This window comes from Raphanus sativus, unplaced genomic scaffold (assembly GCF_000801105.2).
Source record: "Raphanus sativus cultivar WK10039 unplaced genomic scaffold, ASM80110v3 Scaffold0287, whole genome shotgun sequence".
Taxonomy (NCBI): Eukaryota; Viridiplantae; Streptophyta; class Magnoliopsida; order Brassicales; family Brassicaceae; genus Raphanus; species Raphanus sativus.
Genome location: NW_026615607.1, coordinates 263 through 13,793, shown reverse-complemented (window position 1 = coordinate 13,793; position 13,531 = coordinate 263). Strand labels below are relative to the sequence as shown.

Sequence of the window (13,531 nt, the reverse complement as noted above, 5' to 3'; positions counted from 1 at the left end):
CGTTGGTGGTTTGCATCTTCATAATTGATCACATGTCAAAAATATGAAAAAGAAACTTTATTAGTGAGATGTAAAACAGATAAGATAATATATAATATGGTTTGTGAAACATCCATCACAATCATGCAGCTTCTACTTTTGTTTTGTTGCCCACCTCATCTTCCTTTTTCCTTTTAATATTATCAGGATCCATCAACTTGTCTACTCCACTATTTTTTTTATCTTCACCAAATCAAGTAGTGATACTTATCTCCATTCATATTTGACGTAAAAACAAAGACATAGCTAATCATATTATCGATACCACATTTGCGCTGTAATCCAATCGCTAAAGCTACCAGACTGAATTTAGTGACTTTATAACTTATCTTACACAATGTTATTAATGATCAGATAACTCTTATGTGTACATAGGGAGTAAGACTCAATAAAGTTAATCACACACAAATTCAAATGAGTTATGTCTGACACGCATCAGAATAACACATGAGTTAATAAGACATTAGTATAAACTGGACCAACTCCAATTGGAAGAGGTTTAGACAAAGATGATGATGATGTCCTAATCATTCCAATGTAATGCAAAAGAACAATAAACACAGACAACGAGAATGCATAAGAATTGACTATTGAACATTGTTAAAATCATAAATATCATTTGTTGATACGGAATCTTTAAGACACCATGCTGAACCACAGGAACAGAACCACACAACAATCTCTGCTTCGTGAAGCAACATATCGACAACAAGGAGACAGAACACACAAATGATGAAAAGACTCAAACCTTTTTACACGATCCAAACGATTCAAGAATCAAGAACAAGAATCACGAACCGAATCTAGAATCCAACAATACTTTTTTTTTCAGACAGGAACATAAACACGCAAAGATTTAAACAGGTGTCGAAGTCCAGAAAATGTCTTTGAGAGCTGGTCTAAGAGCCGTACTGCAAAAGTTATTGTACTCAAGTGTGTCACCATGATCTTTCTTCACCTCCACGACAACAAACGACGGAGCCACCGCGAATATCTCCGCCTCCACCGCCAACTTCCCTTTCCGACCATTCTGCTTCCCTTCAATCCTCACTCTACTCTCGCTCTTCCTCACATCGAACTTATCCCAACTCTCGCAGCTTCCTCAAGGCTCGAGATCACACTACTCGCGGGACGAGAAGTCGCGAATCTCATCTCTCTCTTCTCCTCTTTCTTCTTCTCCTCGAACAACGGCGAGAGATCAAACCCTTCAGACAAGGCGATGATGTGAAACGCGTTTAACGTCTCCGAGATCTCTTCCTTTGCCTCTCCTACAACGCCTGGCTCGTTCTTGGACCTAGCTGAGTGTTTCTTGAACCAAGCGGAGTCCATAACCTTATCGATGGTGATTCGGGTATTCGGATTCGGATCCAGAAGCTTCGTCACGAGCTTTCTTGCATCAGAAGAAAGCCAACCAGGACACTTGAAGTCTCCTCTGTATATCTTCCTATACATGTTCACAAGGTTATCATCTTGAAACGGTAAGTACCCAGCGAGAAGCACAAAGAGGATCACACCGCAGGACCACAGATCCGCCTTAGCTCCGTCGTACCCTTTCTTCAGTATAACCTCCGGCGCAACGTACGCCGGAGTTCCACACGTCGTGTGGAAAAGCCCGTCTTGCTTCAAATGCTCAGTCAAAGCAGAGAGACCAAAGTCAGTGACCTTAAGGTTACCTTCTTCGTCAAGCAACAGATTCTCCGGTTTGAGATCACGGTGGTAAACTCCCCGGCTATGGCAGAAATCGACGGCGGAGATCAGCTGTTGGAAGTACACGCGCGCCACGTCCTCGCGTAGTCTTCCTTTGGAGATTTTGGCGAACAGCTCGCCGCCTCGGACCAGCTCCATGGCGAAGTAGATCTTGGATTTGCTTGCCATGACCTCGTGGAGCTCGACGATGTTGGGATGCTTCACCATGCTCATCACCGAGATCTCTCGCTTGATCTGCTCCACCATGCCAACCTTTATGACTTTCTCTTTGGCCACGACTTTCATCGCCATGCTTTTTCCGGTTGTTACGTTACGTGCGTGGTACACTTTCGCGAATGTACCGTGTCCTAGGAGACGACCTAGCTCGTAACGCCCGTGGAGAAGCCCTGTAGTACTTGCCTTAGCGTCAGATCCTTTCTCCATCGCTTTCACCGGTTTAGATCCGTCCATAGTTTTTTTCTTACAAATATTAAAAAAGAAAAAAAAGAAGATTTAGGATTTCGATATCTGGTGGTTTTTGAACTAATCACCCGTCCTCAACGTGTTTCCGGTGGCTGTTTCTGCCGGTGACAGATCGGTTAAAACGATCACACAGCTTAGTCTTCACCGGCGATACTCCGACCATCTCTCTGCATTCCCTTAAAAGTTTCTTTCACCTTTTTTTTTCAAAATCAGTAGAGAGAGAGAAACAAGATCTAAGTAAAACTCGGAGCTGGTGTTTCGAGACAAAACCTTGTTGTTCTGTTTAGTTTCACCGGACAAAAGCAGAGAAAAAGTTGTCCGTCTTTATATAGATCTTAACGACTTGCTATTACGTGATTACCCTTATTAGTAGTCATTAACTACACACAGTCTACACCGTTTACTCTCCGTTCATTGGCCGACAGGTGTGTGGAGGCTTCCTTGTAGGCTTGTAGCGGCATCGTGATTGTCAATTATTTGAGAGGGACGACGACACGTGTCCTTACATTACCGGTTGAGAAATCAATTTACTATTTACTCCGCTAGTCTTTGACACTCGATGAGGTAAAATTTCTTGGAAAGTTATCATATCTCTCGTTGATTGGTATCATAAAGTAGGACCTGAAAAAAAAAATGTAGGACCTGGTAAATTTTCACAAAAAAAAAAAAAAAAAAAAATTTCATAGAATCCTACAGTTTTCTTATTTATCGTTAAATCGTTTTCGTTTGTTGTGGTCCTTGTGGGTACCTCAGTCTAGGGTTATCTACTTCACCTCTTTGTTATTTTGCACACGAAGACAGTAGATAAAATGTTAAGTTCTTTTCGCTAGTTTATGTGGAGACTAGTTTTTTGAAACGGGTGGCTATCGGAATTTTTTTTTCGTAAGACGTTATTACGTGATTACACTTTTTTTATACTTATGAAATTTAAAGCAGCTGGAGTGAACCTACATAATCCTGTAACTTCTTTTTTTGGTAACTTATTGAAATAATTGCATGTTCCGTGCTAGTTTAACAGGAAGAAAGGGGAGAAGCAAAAACAAAAACAATCGCAATGAAACAAAAGATGGGCAGGCATTTGCTGGTTCAGGTTTTATTACATGATGACGTAATCATGGGACCCAAGTAAGTTATTCTCTCACAATTTGGTTGGCGGTTGTTGGACATGGGTTTTACCCCCAACAAGGCCTATAAGATAATGGGCTCAGCCCATTTAAAAGGAGGTGACTAGGAAAACCCTAGACCTCATCCTTCTATAAATAAGGAGGCATCCCCTCCTTAAGAAGGATCCTTTTTTGGAGATCTTGCCTCTCTTCTCACTTTCTAGAGAGAAACACCAAATCACATGCTTTCTTTTAAGCACTTGTGACATTTCGTTGTAGAACTACGATTGGCTTGATCCCCTTTCGGGGTACGTAGGCAACCCTTCACCGGGTCCAGCTATAACATATTACACATCTTTTACTCTCCATCTATCCAGTTCAAGCTCATTATGAAGACCTCTCCTAATCCCACCATCGAAATCAGTCTACCCCTACGAAGCACCGATTTCGGTTCAAACAATTGGCGCCCACCGTGGGCATGGAGAAGTATCTTCGAAGAAGATTGGACTCGGAGTCCGTTTGACCGTTTGGTCGTCACCGTTCGCTCTCTCGCGATTACTCGATATGGTTCGTTCTCTCGCGGTTACTCGACACGGTTTGCTTTCTCGCGATTATTCGTCACCATTCGCTCTCTCGCGATTACTCAGCACGGTACGCTCTCTCGCGGTTACTCGACACGGTTCATTCTCTCGCGATTACTCGTCACCGTTCGCTCTCTCGCGATTACTCGACACAGTTCGTTTCTCTCGCGGTTACTCAGCACGATTCGCTCTCTCGCGGTTACTCGTCACCATTCGCTCTCTCGCAGTTATTCGACACCGTTCGCTCTCTCGCGGTTACTTGGCACCGTTCGCTCTCTCGCGATTACTCGGCACGGTACGCTCTCTCGCGGCTACTCGACACGGTTCGCTTTCTCGCGATTATTCGTCACCGTTCGCTCTCTCGCGATTACTCAGCACGGTACGCTCTCTCGCGGCTACTCGACACGGTTCGTTCTCTCGCGATTACTCGTCACCGTTCGCTCTCTCGCGATTACTCGACACAATTCGTTTCTCTCGCGGTTACTCAGCACGGTTCGCTCTCTCGCGGTTACTCGTCACCATTCGCTCTCTCGCAGTTATTCGACACCATTCGCTCTCTCGCGGTTACTTGGCACGATTCACTCTCTCGCGATTACTCGTTACGGTTCGCTCTCTCGCAGTTATTCGACATCGTTTGCTCTCTCGCGGTTACTCGACACGGTTCGTTCTCTCGCGGTTACTCGGCACGGTTCGCTCTCTCGCGGTTACTCGGCACGGCTCGATCTCTCGCGGTTACTCGGCACAGTTTGCTCTCTTGCATTCACTCGGATCACTCTCTCTCGCAGTCACTCGGCTCGGTCTTTAGCAGTTACTCGGGACCGCGGTTCCACGACACAAGGTTGAGAGTCTTGCGGTTACTCGGATGTGGAGGAGAAGATTCATCTCGCTTCCCTTTGCAACTTTTTGTCGATCACAATTTCGAGTTGAGGGAAGATGCACAAGTGGAAGCTTTTGGTCGGCACATGGCGCAGTTTCTCGCTGAGAGCTCATCACATTGCCATGTAACAGAGGCAAGGTTCTGGTATGATTTTGTCTCTCTGATCCTAATTGAATTTGGACTTTTGCCAAGTTACTTACGCTAAGGCACGAGTACAGCTTACCTTTTTCAGAAATGGGTTTACAAACTTGCTTTTTACTAGGCACGAGTTAGTCGTAAACTCGTCTTTTACTAGGTACGAGTTGAATAAACTTGTCTTCTACTAGACATGAGTTTCATTCAACTCACCTTTTTCTAGACACGAGTTACCGACAACTCGCCTTTATCGAGCACGAGTTTAGTAAACTCTTTCTTTACTAGGCATGGCTTACTCGCCGAGCTATAGTTCTTAGGCATGGGTTTGATAAACTCGCCTTTTACAAGGCACGAGTTATACGCCGAAGCACGGTAAACTTGCCTTCCACTAGGCACGAGTTACTCGCCGAGCTACGACTCCTAAGCACGAGTTTATTTAAACTTGCCTTCTACTAGGCACAAGTTCAAAGTAAACTCGCTTGGATCGTTAAATGTAAATGCGCTGAGTCCATTGTCTTATAAACCTCTTCGTAAAATTCGCAGAGATCAACTTCATCTCTCTCAACGAACTGGGGGGCTTACTGTTGGACATGGGTTTTACCCCCAACAAGGCCTATAAGATAATGGGCTCAGCCCATTTAAAAGGAGGTGACTAGGAAAACCCTAGACCTCATCCTTCTATAAATAAGGAGGCATCCCCTCCTTAAGAAGGATCCTTTTTTGGAGATCTTGCCTCTCTTCTCACTTTCTAGAGAGAAACACCAAATCACATGCTTTCTTTTAAGCACTTGTGACATTTCGTTGTAGAACTACGATTGGCTTGATCCCCTTTCGGGGTACGTAGGCAACCCTTCACCGGGTCCAGCTATAACATATTACACATCTTTTACTCTCCATCTATCCAGTTCAAGCTCATTATGAAGACCTCTCCTAATCCCACCATCGAAATCAGTCTACCCCTACGAAGCACCGATTTCGGTTCAAACAGCGGTGTCTTGTCTTATTGTCGCCCATGGTGGCTCATCCTTCGCCAGTAACATTCAACTATCAACCAATATTCGAGTTAAGCTTATTTTTCCAAATGATGATCATTGAGACCCATATGTGAGTATATAATCAAACATGATTATTATTAATACTTCGGGTCGTATTTAGCTGCTACTCCGTTTTTAGATGATTGGCCATGATATATTCACCAATGCGATAATAACGATGTAACTAATAAGCTAAGAAAATGAAATGAGAACTTTCCTCGAATACAGCAATTTTTTTTGTCTAGCTTCGAACAAAACAAGTCTAATTAACAACACATGTTTCTTGATTAATAAAGAAATTTATAACCAGCGCGCACACGCACTATTCTCATTTTCTTTATTTTCTACAAGATTATTTTCTGAAAATATGTCAATTTTGAGTGCTGCTTATAAAACTACAATTTGTTCCTATAGTTTTAGATTGATTATAAATAAAGCTGCACAAGAGATTGATCAAAACATGTATATGTATATATATAGCAAACTTTGTTGATTTTGTTGTAGTATTGTAATCTAAAAGACATCTTTATTAGTGAGTCTTTTAAAATAATCTCTCTTTAAGTTTCAAAACAAAATCTCTTAAATAAAAATAAATATGATAAATAATCATAAGAAAGAAAAAAGAAAAAAAGAGAAATATCTTGTTTGCGAGAATTTTCATAATTAAAAAAAAAAATCTTTACATTTGTTAACATTTCATTGATTAACATTATATTTCTAGCTTTCTTAGCCTAATACTGATTGTTTAATGTATCAGTGAGTATTATTGTCATAAAACTTTTTTGTCATTATGAAGTCATCACCATTGTCATTAGGAATTAAATCTTCTTTGTGGAGAACCAGAAAAAAAAAGTAAACACGTGTGACTTAATTGCACACAAAGCCAAATAACATGTACTCTGCATCTAGGCATTATTTGCAATATGAATTATCAATGTAATAATTCTATACATATTGATACACTTATTTAATTTTCTCTGTCAACACCAACAAATTATAGCATCATTCTATGTGCTATATTTCAATAATTTTCTCATGTGACGAAAAAACAAAACCCACAGAAATTCAGTATATATTATGATATAGCTTTGATTCCTATATAAATATCAAATTATTCAGAAAAAGTATTCAGTAATGCATATATAATTCCCCTCCGTTTCAATTTAGTTTTCACTGTAGAATAAAATTTTGTTTCAAAATAAATATTGTTTTATAATTTGAATGCAAAATTATTAATTGTATATGTTATTTTATTTCCATTGGTTGAAATATGATTAATTCTATAGATAATGGTACTTTATATAAGAAATAAATAAAATTAAATATTATTTTAAGATGAATGTACAATTTAAAATAACAACTAATACTCTTTATTTCATAATAAGTGTCGTTCTAACATTTTTTCTTGTTACACAAAAAGTGTCACTTTATAATTTTAATATAAATTATATTTATTTTCAGATGAAAATTAATTGTAAACTCCATTAATTTTATAATAATTTTATTTATCTCAAATACTATTAGTCACTTTCTTATATTTTCGTCACTTTCTTAATATATATAATAGTCAGAATTGTAACTTATAACAATTTACATATATTTTCCGTCACTTTTTTAATCGGTATAAATATATCAAAATGACATTTATTCAGAAACAGTGGGAGTATGAAACAAAATGAAACAGAGGGAGCATGTGTATTGCGTACTTATCAGTTACCCACTGATTTTAGATAGAAACTGCCAAATCATGAATGAATGAATGAGTTTTGCATTGGGAGGTGGCAAAGGATAGTAAAAAGAGCGAAATCGATTGGTTGCAATTGCAATACCATGGGTAACTCGCAAACAAGAAATATATATATCAATAATGGCGTGTGTTTGGTTCCAAAAACTACAATTTTATAGTAGAGTTCTTTATAGTATATCATTGATTTTTTTTGTCAGACAAATATATCATTGATTAAAGACAACAGATAAACGTAAATTGTTTTTACTCAAGCAGCAATAGTCATATTCAGTTAAAAGTTAGTTCACGAGATCAACATATTCAAACAGACAAACACAATATCATTTCGTAGTGTTCTGATATTCAAACACAATATCACAATATATGAATTCTTTTACCACGGAGGATCCAGTAAATGTTCAGTGTATAGAAAACGAGGACCAATATTGATTTTTATTATTTTCTGTTTTATGGTTCAAAAAAAAAATTCTGTTTTAAATATTAAAAACACCAACTAGGGTATAGCCACTTGATGTGTTCAAAAAAATGTGTTAAAAAGGGTATAGCCACTTGGATTAAATAATATTTGATATCTTTAGATCTATTGTTGGTCGTAGCCACTTGTTTTGGTCTATGCCCTTTGGTTAATTAAGAATTAGATACTAGTGGACGTTCATATACTTCACAAGTTTTTGATCTGTCCTCTGGACTTATGAATAAGGTTGTCTCTTGAATTTTGAGCATTTTAGGCCTTCTTTAAATAAATGTTGACCTTTCATTCATTTATAAACATAACCACGACTATGTCAGTAACAAAATAAACATTAGATGAAAATATCCTATCAATACAGTGAAGAGAATTTTTAATCAAGTAGACAGAAATGGTAAAAACATGGTGTGTTAACTGACACTATTTATTTTAAAATTAATAATATCAAGAAATCTTTTAGTAGTTTTGTAACTTAAGAGTATGATCTGCAGTTTGTTTGTCAAACCAAGTGATTTGGTCGCTTTGTATACACATGCAGACATGCTGTTGATGAGATTTATCTACTAGACACATTTTCTCTTTAGCTATTCAGTACTCCGCCGAATCATCAAAACCGCTCACAGTTTCATATGTGTGCAATACTCAGTTAGCTATTGGATTAAATATTTTCTTCAGTCAGTTAGGTTTAGACCATAATTCTTAGAAGCCCATTATTCAATTTAAAGTGTATTTCTCTATTTCTATCTCTAAAATAGAGATGTGTTTTTCTCCAATGTATTCCTCTATTTAAAAGAGAATATTCTCAAAAAATTCTATTTTTATTTTATAACAAGTACTTTATATTTTTGAAAATTGCAAATCAATCCTATTTAGTTTTAATTTTATAAGATTTTCATACAGTTTTAACTTTGTTTAAACAAAAGTTTGATAAAAAAGATTGTTAGGTAAATAAAAAGTGTGATTTTATGTTTATAAAAGTTGTATTTTGTTTTAAAGATAATTGTTTTTTGATATAATTATAAAAGTTTAAAAATTAAAGGACTGTTTTGAAAATAAAAAAAGTATGCCTCTATAATAGTGGTAGATATAGCAATGGGTTGGAGCACTTTTTATTCTATTATAGCATTTGAAGGTGAATATAACATTGAATTGGAGATGCTCTTAGAGGAGGAAAAATAATAAGAAAACTATCTCATCTTATTATTTTTCAGAATTCAATAACTTCAAAAGAAATTTTCAAATTTAAACACTTAAATTTACAACTTCTTATGTTAATTTTTTCAATTTTTTTTTTGAAATTTATGTACCATTTTTTTTGGATTTTAGGTTTTAAACTGAGTTATTTTCAGACAATACACACATATATAATGTACTTATTTGATTTCGATATTTACTGACAAATAAAACCTTGGCCGTAAACATAATTTTCAGACATTTAATAGATTTTGTTGTCGCTGACAAAAAAAAAACAGATTTCGTTGTCAAAAGCTAATTAATGTCTGATCAACTTCGACTCACATTTATGGGCTTTATATGCATTTGGTTAGGCTCACATTTATGGGCTTTATATGCATTTGGTGAGTTCGGAATCTTGTGGTATCAGTGGACGCTTTGGGAGTCTTTCCACTCTCAGCTCTCAAGTGGTTGATTATTGAATTATTTCTTTCCTAAACAGTACTCTATCTGTTTCAAAAAGTGCATATTCTATAAAAAAAATTGTTTCAAAAAAATACACTTTTGTATTTTTAGTACAAATTTTATCAACTAATAAAAAAAAATTGTAAAGTCAAAAAACATTAATTGCATTTTTAAAAATTTTATTGATTTAAAAATATAAAAATATAAAATTATAAAACTATATATTTATAACTAAATTTTAATATATTTTATTAAAAATATGAAAATCTAAAATATATATTATTTTGAAACGGAAGGAATAATATTATCTCTTAATGGAGCCCCAATGATCAAATAATAAAAACGTCATTAGTCTTAGACTGAATTTCAGTTTTATACTTTTTGCTATATAATAAATTTATATTTCACATTAAAAACAAATTGTTGTCTTTTGCTTCTTCTTCTTTTTCCCAACAAGATATGCAGATGCAGACATCACTCGTAACGCATGTTACTTTTCTATGAAGATTCAATACAAATTAGTGATCCAAAAACACGTCAATTTGATGACATGAAAAAAAATTATCACGTCACTTGTAAGTTACAAGTTGTAACGTATATTACTTACTCTCCATTGCCAAAAACATACAAGTTGTAAAGTATCTCACAAAATCAACATCTAGCACTAGCACCACTTGCCAGCCAATTAACCTGTTTTTATTGAGACTTTCAGTTTATTTAGTAATTAATTTTCATTTAAATTCGAAAATTTTGAATTACTGGTATAAATTGATAATTATCATAACTGTATTTTTTTATTATTGATCTCAGATAAGTAGCACTTTCTTTTTTTGCCAAATGACAAATTTAGTCAGATAGTACATTTTTCTTGTGATTGGTCAAATACTACCCTAGTTTTCTGATATAAATACTTTGCGTATTTTGATTATACAAATTTTTTTTTAATTTCTGATATAAAGAAAAGAAAACCCCAAAACCCTTTGTGGTATGAACTTGAAGAGGTGAGAGGACTCTTCACAGCCATTCAATCCCTTTTAGAAAACATAACATTAGCAGAGAAACTCCTGTGGCTTCTCCAACTTGTGCGCCCCCTCTTCCATGGCTTCGAGAATTGCTGATTCTCTATTCGCCTTCACGGTATGTAAAGCCTTCAACTTTCGCCCTCTTCTCTGTTTTTTTCTTTTTTGCAACTTAAACTCTCTTCTCTGTTTGCCCATCTCTTCTACTTGAGCTTCCCATACTCATTTTTGTCTTCTTTGCTATTGGTTTCTCAGGGCCCACAACAATGTCTTCCTAGGGCTCCTCAAGTTGCTCCTGCTCGTATTTCTCCAGGTACAATGGTACCATCGATTCATTTCCTTAGAAATAATCACAAAGAAAGTGACTTTAGGGTTTTATGTGTTCTTTGCTCTGTAAAGTTCTCATCTTTACTACATGGGTTTGCTTGTCTTCTTCTGAATTGAAATTAGGATGATGCAATGCTGTCACTTACTTGTGGGTTTTTGTTATGTGAATGACATTTACTCATTCTGTTGTTGTTGGTGGATGCATGCAGGTGTGTATGCTGTGAGACCGATTGATCTTCTGTTAAGAGGTCATACGCATAGAAGGAGAACGTTCTTGGTTCCTGCAAAGAAAAGGGTTGGATGTATAAAAGCGGTGGCTGCTCCAGCCGCACCTCCTTCAGCTGACAGTGCAGAAGAGAGGGAACAGTTAGCAGAAAGCTATGGGTTCAAACAAATTGGACAAGATCTTCCTGATAATGTCACTTTAAAAGATATCATGGATACACTTCCCAAAGAGGTATATAGCTTTTAAAAGATGTTCTTATTACTCATTGTTTCTAGTATGATTCTTCTATTTGTTCAGGTGTTTGAGATTGATGATGTGAAAGCTTGGAAGTTTGTGTTGGTATCTGTGACATCCTACGCTTTAGGGCTCTTTATGATTGCAAAAGCTCCTTGGTATCTGCTTCCGTTGGCTTGGGCTTGGACAGGAACTGCAGTTACAGGGGTAAAAGCTCTCGATCATCCATTGTCTCTTCTCTGCGTCTCCTTGCTATTGTTGTCTAACTGGATTTATCTTTTCTTCTAGTTCTTTGTGATAGGACATGATTGTGCTCATAAATCATTTTCGAAGAACAAATTGGTTGAAGACATTGTGGGTACTCTAGCATTTCTACCTCTTGTATACCCGTATGAGCCATGGAGGTTTAAGCACGACCGTCATCACGCCAAAACCAACATGTAACTCTTACCTACTTGCTTACTTAACACTGTTATATATATATTCACAATGGAATAAGAGATGAGACGTCTTGAGTTTTTCTCTCTATAGGTTAGTTCATGACACAGCTTGGCAACCAGTTCCACCAGAGGAGTTTGATTCATCACCCGTTCTGCGAAAAGCAATCATTCTTGGATATGGTCCAATTCGGCCTTGGTTGTCCATAGCTCACTGGTATACCTTACATTAAACTTTGACTCTTTAAGCAATGGTCCTATATACCTGTTTACTTAAGAGTAAGTGTTGTGATAGGGTGAACTGGCATTTCAATCTAAGAAAGTTCAGACCAAGCGAAGTGAATAGGGTGAAGATAAGTTTGGCTTGTGTTTTCGCCTTTATGGCTGTTGGATGGCCACTGATCATATACAAAGTTGGCATATTGGGATGGGTGAAGTTCTGGTTGATGCCGTGGTTGGGCTATCACTTTTGGGTAAATGCTTTGCTCTTCTCTCTTTTTGGTTTGATAAAGCATCAGAAGCCATAACGGTTACTCGTTTATTGTTTCTCTATAGATGAGCACGTTCACGATGGTTCATCATACAGCTCCACACATTCCTTTCAAGCCTGCGGATGAGTGGAACGCGGCTCAGGCACAGCTTAACGGAACTGTTCATTGTGATTATCCTAGTTGGTAATGCATCTCCCCCTGCTAAGCTGTTATTCTCTGAGTTTTGAGAGCATTTGTTTGATGTTTCTGCCTTGTGACAGGATTGAGATTTTGTGCCATGATATCAATGTACACATCCCACATCACATTAGCCCAATGATACCGAGCTACAATCTCCGTGCGGCTCATGAGTCTATTCAAGAGAACTGGGGAAAGGTAATAGCCACTTTCCTTATCATGTAATAATGTATGTAAGACACTAAAAGATTCATTGCTTTGCGTGGTGTTGTTTGCAGTATACAAACTTGGCTACATGGAACTGGCGCTTGATGAAGACAATAATGACTGTGTGCCATGTCTATGACAAAGAGGAGAACTACATTCCTTTTGACCGATTAGCCCCAGAGGAGTCGCAGCCGATAACATTCCTCAAGAAAGCAATGCCTGACTACGCAGCTTGATGGCCTATGCATTGGTCTTTTAAAAAATCTCAATATCTTTTTTTGCAGTGGCCAATGTTATATGTAAGATTCTCCAACGTTTCACCAAACGCTTTATACTGTATCTTATTCCGAAACTTATCAGCATAGAGTAAACTAATTGCAAGTCCTTGATCAGTTTCTTAGCTAGAAGAAGTCAGTTATCTTTGATGTTCTCCCATCTTGTGGTTTCCTAACAACCCTAAAATTATAAAATCAATATAATTAATCAAAAGTAACATAAACACACCACATTAAGGCAAAACAAAATCGTAAACAGTAAATTATTCCAGCACACCAATAATCCAACAATATATGTTTCAGTACTACCGAAACAGCTAAACCAAATTAACACGCCCCTTTGCAG

General features: G+C 37.1%; 2 protein-coding genes across 2 annotated transcripts; one reads left to right on the top strand and one right to left on the bottom strand.

The window, feature by feature from the left end:
• Nucleotides 1-636: 636 nt before the first annotated feature.
• Nucleotides 637-2,552, bottom strand: LOC108839024 (CBL-interacting serine/threonine-protein kinase 6). Its single transcript, XM_018611869.2, is given in 2 exon segments — nt 637-1,120; nt 1,123-2,552. Coding segments are annotated over 2 exon segments (1,299 nt in total). The 5' UTR covers nt 2,197-2,552; the 3' UTR covers nt 637-895.
• An 8,207-nt stretch (nt 2,553-10,759) lies between these two features.
• On the top strand, nt 10,760-13,294 carry LOC108834911 (omega-6 fatty acid desaturase, chloroplastic). Its single transcript, XM_018608225.2, has 10 exons — nt 10,760-10,929; nt 11,067-11,124; nt 11,348-11,595; nt 11,662-11,805; nt 11,887-12,038; nt 12,130-12,252; nt 12,331-12,508; nt 12,591-12,709; nt 12,787-12,901; nt 12,982-13,294. Exons 1-10 carry the CDS (start codon nt 10,891-10,893, stop codon nt 13,144-13,146), a joined length of 1,341 nt encoding a protein of 446 aa, XP_018463727.1. The 5' UTR covers nt 10,760-10,890; the 3' UTR covers nt 13,147-13,294.
• Nucleotides 13,295-13,531: the final 237 nt, after the last annotated feature.

Coding starts and splice junctions, on each gene's coding strand:
- LOC108834911 (XM_018608225.2), top strand. CDS start 10,891: ATGGCTTCGAGAATTGCTGATTCTCTATTCGCCTTCACG. Junction 12,039..12,129: donor CATCACGCCAAAACCAACAT/GTAACTCTTACC, acceptor TTCTCTCTATAG/GTTAGTTCATGACACAGCTT. Junction 12,902..12,981: donor TTCAAGAGAACTGGGGAAAG/GTAATAGCCACT, acceptor TGTTGTTTGCAG/TATACAAACTTGGCTACATG.